Genomic DNA, 7,356 nt, shown 5'->3' on the forward strand with positions numbered 1-7,356 from the left:
AAAAAAAAAAAAATGAATGCATAAAAATTGATATCCTAGGTATTAGTGAGCTGAAATGGACTGGAATTGGCTAATCTTAATTGGATAATCATATGGTTTATATGCTGGGAATGACAAATTGAAAAGGAGTGGCATGTATCATTAATCGTCGCAAAGTGCATTTCAAGATCTATCTTGAAGAACAACACTGTCTGTGATAGGCTAATATCCATATACCGACAAGAAGACCAATTACTACGATTATTCAAATTTAAGAACAAACCACTAAAGTCACTAATGAAAGTGAACAATTTTGTCAAGTTTTCCAGTTGGTAAAATTGCTTAAACACAGAATATAGATGCATTAATAATTACTGGTGATTGAAAGGCAAAAGTTAGAAACAAAGGAGACATAAAGGAAGGATTGGTAGTTGGAAAATATGACCAAGGTGATGGAAACAATGCCAGAGATAGCATAATAGAATTTTGCATGACAAATAATTCAATGAAAATCATATTTTTCAATAACATTAATAGTGACCATACCATATGCATGGGCCTCCGGTGATATATGCACAGGAATCAAACTGACTACATCTGTGGGAAGAGAATCTCAATACCAGCTAAAACAAAATCAACTGGAACAAATGATGAAATTAGAGAGTTGAATAAAAATTTCAAAGGACAGCTCAAGAAGACAAAGTATTATAATGAAATGCACAAAGACCTGAAGTTAGAAAACCAAAAGGGAAGAACATGCTCAACATTTATCAAACTGAAAGAAGTGAAGAAAAAATTCATGCCTCTAGTTACTAAAGTGAAGGGTTCTACGGGCAAAATAAATGATGCAGAAAGCATCAAAAGATGATGGAAGAAACACAGAGTCACAGTAACAAAAAAAAATTGGACAATATTCAACCATTTCAAGAAGTACCATATGACCAAGAAGTGATAATGAGCGAAAAGTCGCTGCACTGAAGGCACTGGTGAAAAGCAAGGCTCCAGGAATTGAAGGAATGTAAATTTAAATGTTTCAACAAACTGATGCAGCACTGGAGATGCTCACTCATCTACGCCAAGAAATCTGAAAGACAGCTACCTGGCCAATCGATTGGAAAAGATCCATATTTGTACCCATTCAAAAGACAGGTGACCTAATGGGACTGGGAAATCATCAAACAATACTATTAATATCACATGCAAGTAAAATTTGCAGAAGGTAATTCAAAAACAGTTGCAGCAATACATCGACAGGGAGTTGCCAGAAATTCAAGCCAGACAAGAAGAGAATGTGCAATGAGGATATCATTGCTGAGGTGGATCTTGGCTGAAAGCAGAAAATACCAGAAAGATGTTTACTTGTGTTTCATTGACTATGCAAAGGCATTCGACTGTGTGGATCATAACAACTATGCGAAGAATGGGAATTCCAGAACACTTAATTGTGTTCATTCAAAACTTGTATAATCCAAGAGGCAGTCATTCAAACAGAACATGGGGATACTGTATGGTTTAAAATCAAGAAAGGGGTGAGATAGGGTTAGATTCTTTTACCATATATTTATTCAATCTTTATGTTGAGCCAGTAATCCAAGAAGTCTGGACTACGTGTAGAACACAGCATCAGGACTGGAGGAAGGCTCATTAACCTGTGATATACAAACTATACAACCTTGTTTGCTGAAAGCAGAGAGCATGAAGTATTTGCTGTTGAAGATCACAGACCACAGCCTTCAGTAATGGATTACAACTCAATGTAAAAGAAAATCCTCACAAGTGGATCAAAAAATGAAATCATGATAAATACAGAAAAACCTGAAATTGTAAAAAGATTTCATTTTATTTGGATCCACAATCAACACTCATTGAAACAGCTAAGAAATGAAATGATGTACTGCATTAGGCAAATCTGTTAAAAATTTAAAGTGTTAAAGTGCAAACAAAGATGTCATTTTTAGGATGATGGCGTGCCTGAAAAAAGTCAGGGTTATTTTCAATATGCATGTGAAATTTGGGCAATTAATAAGGAAGACCACAGAAGAATTGATGCATATGAATTATGGTGTTGGTGAAGAATATTGGAAGTATCATGGACTACCAGAAGAACAAACAGACTTCATCCCTCATACATTGTAGTATGATACTTCCATGATACTTCCAATATTCTTCACCAACACCCTCCTAGAAGACGTACAACCAGAATGCTTCTTACAACTGACGATGACAAGACTGTCTCTTGTACTCTGGACATGTTGTCAGGAGGGAACAGTTCCTGAAAAGGATCATCATACTTGGTTATCATGGAGGATCAGCAAAAAAGAGGAAGACTAACACAGTGGCAACAATAAAAAAAAAAAAAAAAAACAATTGTGAGGATGGTGCATAACTTGGAAACGTTTCATTCTATTGTGCAGAGCTGCTATGAGTAGGGCCCAACTCAATGGCACCTAACAACATTCCCACAGTACAAGGAGCCCTGGTGGCGCAATGGCTAATGGCAAACCAAAAGGTCAGTGGTTCCATTAAACCCACAAGCAGCTCTGTAGGAGTAAAGATCTAGTGATCTGTTCCCATAAATATTAAAGCCTGGGAAACCTCATGGAGCTATTCTACTCTACCATGTAGGGTCATTATGCTGTTGTTAGGCGCCATCAAGTTGGTACCGATTCACCGCAAGTCTATGCGCAACAGAATGAAACACTGCCCAGTCCTGCAACAACCTCATAATTATTGCTATGCCTGAGCCCACTGCTACTGCCACTGTGCCAATCCACTGGGAGTCTTCCTCTTTTTCTCCCACCCTCCACTGTACCAAACATGATATCCTGCTCCAGGTTCCTCCTGACAATATCTTCAATGTATGAGAGATGAAGTCTGGCCATTCTGGCTTCCAAGGAGCACTCGAGCTATACTTCTTCCAACACAGCTCTGTTTGTTCTTGTGGCAATCCATGGTACTTTCAATATTCTCCTCCAACACCATTAACTCAAATGCATCAATTCTTCTATGGTTTTCCTTATTCACTGTCCATCTTTCATAGAGAGTTTTTATGAGTTAGTATCACCTAAACAGCAGTCTACAATAAAAAGCACTATTATAATGTTACACTATCATAAATTAACAAATTGGCTTTCTGACTTACACAACATATATTGAAACAATTAATATGTCCATCCCAAAATCTGACCAATTTGAGATATAGTAAAAAAAAAAAAACCACCGAAATTCTGAACTTACAAAACAGACACACCCGATTTTGGAGACTACAAGTACTATATCATTTTATGAGATCCCATTTGAATGGCCAGCCTGGGCCACTCACACCATCATTTTCTATGACCGAAAAAACTCACCTGTGCAATAATAGAAAGAATGCCAAGAACTGCTATAAATGCTGCAACACTTTCAGGTGAAAATTTCATTATCTAGAAGGTTTCCAGAGAAAGTTAACATTAATAAATTTAAAAACATAAGAAACACCATATAAATATAACTTACTTGTGTATTAATATTAAACTGACCAGAAAAAAATAAATGCAACTCATTTATAAGTAAAGACTACTTTCAGAAGAGGAATCTGGCTTTCACTGAGATCCAAAAATATAACGAGCACTAACACACAAAAAACAATCCCTACTTAGACATGGTTCATAGTGTGGATCTACTAAATTGAATAGTTGGAGAATGCTATCAAGCATATTGCATCTATTTCACAAATAAATTCTGCAGTACTATGTGATTTTTTTATAGGTATGGTTAAAAGCTCACTCTCTGTCTAGTAAAATTAGTGTTGAAGAGAAAATTAATTTGATTTTGCCTTCATTTTGGCTACCTGTTCTACTATTATATGATCCACAGAGACTATTTAGAACCAGGAATAAGGTATCATATCATAACATAAGCAAAAAAACAAACAAGCAAACATAATCAAACCACTTATTACGAGGGTGAGTCAAAAATTATCCACACTCCGATTATATCAACACGCTCGTCCATGTCCTCCACTGATGACATTAAGCGTGTATATGAAATGATTCTGTCAAATAGATGAGTGACAGTGGATTATGTGGCAAATCATTTGCAAATTAGCCATGGCTCAGACTATGAAATAATCCACAACAGACTTGGGTTTCAAAACGTTTGTGTGAAATGGGTACCGAAATAACTCACAGAAGAGCATAAACAGAAGTGTTTGAGTATCTGCAAACAAAATTTGGACTGATACTCGAAGGAAAGTAAAAGTTCCTTTAAAAACAAACAAACAAACATCATTACTGGTGATGAGACATGGATTCATCAATATAAGCTTGAGAGTACACAGAAGAGCAGAAGAGTATGGAATGGAAACATCTTCAATCGCTGACAAAGAAAAAGTTCATAAGTCAACCATCAGCTGGAAAACTGATGCTTATAGTTTTCTGGTATTCTCAAGGACCAGTATTGGAACACTACCAGGAGAAAAGTTCAACAATCAACAGTGCTCATTACAGTGAGATGTTCACTGAAGAGCTAAAGTCTAAAGCAGATTAAATGCAGGGAACTGCTATCCAAGAGCACTGTGATCTTGCAAGACAATGCATGTCCACACACCTCTGCCCACACTGTTGATACTCTGTAAAAACTTTGTTCTGTGGTGTTAACGCATCCTCCCTATAGTCCTGATCTTGCTCCATTGGACTGTCACCTGTTTGACGCCCTGAAAACAGACCTTCAAGAAGATACACTTTTGATGAAGAAGTGAAGAAAGTGGTTCATTCGTGGCTTGCAGCTCAGCCTAAAACATTTTTAAATTAGGGAATACGAAAGCTTGTTGACAAATGGGCAAACTGAATTGAAAAACAAGGACATTATGCCGAAAAATGAGGTACTTGTCTTTTCTTAAAGTTGATTAAAATAAATTACAGAAAGAGTGCGGATATTTTTTGACTCACCCTTAAATTTTCTTTTTGTCTAAGCCATAAGTCTTTACTATGCAAAACACAAGAAATGCACGATTTAGTAGATAAAACATCCCCATGAAAAATGAACAAGGAAAATCAATCACATGAAGCAGGAGGTCATTCTTAGCGAACGATTGACTGTTTAAAGGTCTTTATTGATTATACCTAACCTCAAAAGATTCAACATTTTAAATTATTCACTAAACAATAAAAAACAAAATCCACCTTTTAATAGAATAAAATTTTACCTGTCTGAGGTATAAAAAAAAGCTGGAATATTGGCCTGCCTCCGGTAGGTAGGAGAGAAACACCGTGATGCAGATTAGCAGCACTATGGAATCTTGGCCCACTTTTTTTAAAGACTAGAACAAGAAAAAGACTGATATAAGATTTTATATCAAAAACTGAACTATTCTCCCACCACTAACAAAATGTTGTACATACATACAATGAACTACTACTTGATCAGGAAGAGAAACGAAGTTTTGCTACATGCTACAGTATGGATCGAGTCTGAACATATGTTAAGCAAAATAATGATAAAAGGACAAATATTGTATGACCTCACTTATATAAAAATCCAAGAAAAAGCAAATGTGAAACTGAACAATAGTTTAGGTAAACTAGTGAAGTTTATTAGTCGTTACCAGGGGAGGGATAAAAAAGTGGGTTAATGGTGATGGAAAAATCACATTCAGGGAAGTGTTGCACAGCCAACTCTTGTAATTACTGTAAGTTGAAGCTGTAAAAAGTTGAACTGGTGAAAGTTGTGTGATAGATATATTTACAACAATGAGAAAAATAAAGAGTAGCAGCTGTGGCTGCTTATGTACAACCAAACACCTTATGGGATCTGGTTAGTTGGTTTGGATATCCCAGTTAACCAGCCTAGTCACATGTTGAGTGCTTCTGTTCTATCTCCTAGTTTGCTTCACAATGCCTGGGGCTTAAAAGCTTTCAAGTGGCCATCTAAGTACAAATGAGCTCTATTTACCTGGAAGAGAAAATGGAATGCGTGATCTCTGAACAACTACTTTCTTTGTCATGAGACCATATGAACTAGATATTGCCCAGCTAAATTGAATATTTAGATCCAGATTCCACAAAAGAATCCTCATCAAAAGGGCTAGAATGCAGAGCAGAACTTCATATTCTACGGGAATCTTTCTGGAGTCATGGAGGGTAGATGAAACCCTAAAACTGTCCTGAGACACCTTAAACCAAAAATATCACCTGAAATCATCCTGAAACTGAAGAATAATATTAACTAGTAAAAAAGGTCTGCCTTCAGCATTATTCTAAGACTTATTTACATGGGATCTAATAATAGAACTCAAAAGACTAGACAAGAATCTTAAAGGACTATAAGTTTTTGTTAATGAGGAACAACTAGAAAAGGAAGATGAAAATGGCTGCACAACTCAAAGAACGTAATCAATGCCAGTAAATTGTGTATGTAGCAATGGGTGAACTGATATATGTTGTTGTATATTCTCAACAACAACTAGATAAAAAAAATACTGAACTATTTTTCAGAATATTCAGAGATTCCTTTGGGCAATGAACACACACATAGATAACTAGTTGTCTTCTGAGTTTATTTAATCCCCCAAAATGTTCTGAAAAGTTAAACAGAAGAAAGCAAAATCCATTAAGATGTTTCCATTAAGGAAATACACACAAGAAAATATTAATGTTGTATTGAATCATGCATTCAGCTTTTTGCCAGAGTTGAAAAAAGTATACACTTACTGCAAAGGGGTCAGCCTGTTCCCAGGAAATGGGTGCTCCCCATGATGCTGGACGCATCTTCTCAGGCAAAGACTCTGGTACAGCAACAAGGATGAAACAAATATCTAGCAAAGCTATTGCTGTAGCTAGGACCACCACTAAGCTATCTCCATACACTCGTCCAAGGTAAGCTCCAATTGCAGGGCTGGTTACTAAACTTGCAGCAAATGTTGCTGAAACCTGCATCAAATTAGGGATAGATAAGGAAGAGATTTATTGACTCATTACTTTGACACCACTCCTTAAATAATCTTGATTTATTTCAAACTTTCTGTTGCATATTCCCGTTCCTTTTACTACCTAAAAAAATTTTCAACAGCAACCAAGAGACTGGTTTCAAGGAGTCCTAGTGAGGCGCCATAGGATAAGCACTTTACTGCAAGGTTGGTTTGAACAACAATGCTGGCAGTTCAAATTCACCAGTCACTTCTTGGAAACCTATGAGTTGGACTTGACTCAACAACACTTAACATTAACAACAAGATTGGTTTCAAGCTTTCTTTTAATTCTTAAAGTCCTTTGTTCAAATAAATCCTACTTAGAAACTAATATATAAAACAGAGAAAGGAAGAATGAATGCCCCCTTCCCTCCCTGCCCGTCATACTAGTCCCTAGGACTCCTCCACAAAACACTCAGGGCTCGGGA

The 7,356-nt window shown here is 36.5% G+C and overlaps 1 protein-coding gene across 1 annotated transcript in view; it reads right to left on the bottom strand.

Annotated features, from left to right (window-relative positions):
- HIAT1 (hippocampus abundant transcript 1) overlaps positions 1-7,356 on the bottom strand; it is a 72,617-nt gene that overhangs the window by 22,964 nt on the left and 42,297 nt on the right. The window contains exons 6-8 of the mRNA XM_006830920.1: positions 6,672-6,890; positions 5,168-5,281; positions 3,333-3,404 (exon numbers count right to left, since the gene is read on the bottom strand). Of these exons, the coding sequence (XP_006830983.1) occupies positions 3,333-3,404; positions 5,168-5,281; positions 6,672-6,890 (405 nt within the window). The remainder of the gene's footprint in view (positions 1-3,332; positions 3,405-5,167; positions 5,282-6,671; positions 6,891-7,356) is intronic.

Source organism: Chrysochloris asiatica, unplaced genomic scaffold, assembly GCF_000296735.1.
Source record: "Chrysochloris asiatica unplaced genomic scaffold, ChrAsi1.0 scaffold00002, whole genome shotgun sequence".
Taxonomy (NCBI): domain Eukaryota; kingdom Metazoa; phylum Chordata; class Mammalia; order Afrosoricida; family Chrysochloridae; genus Chrysochloris; species Chrysochloris asiatica.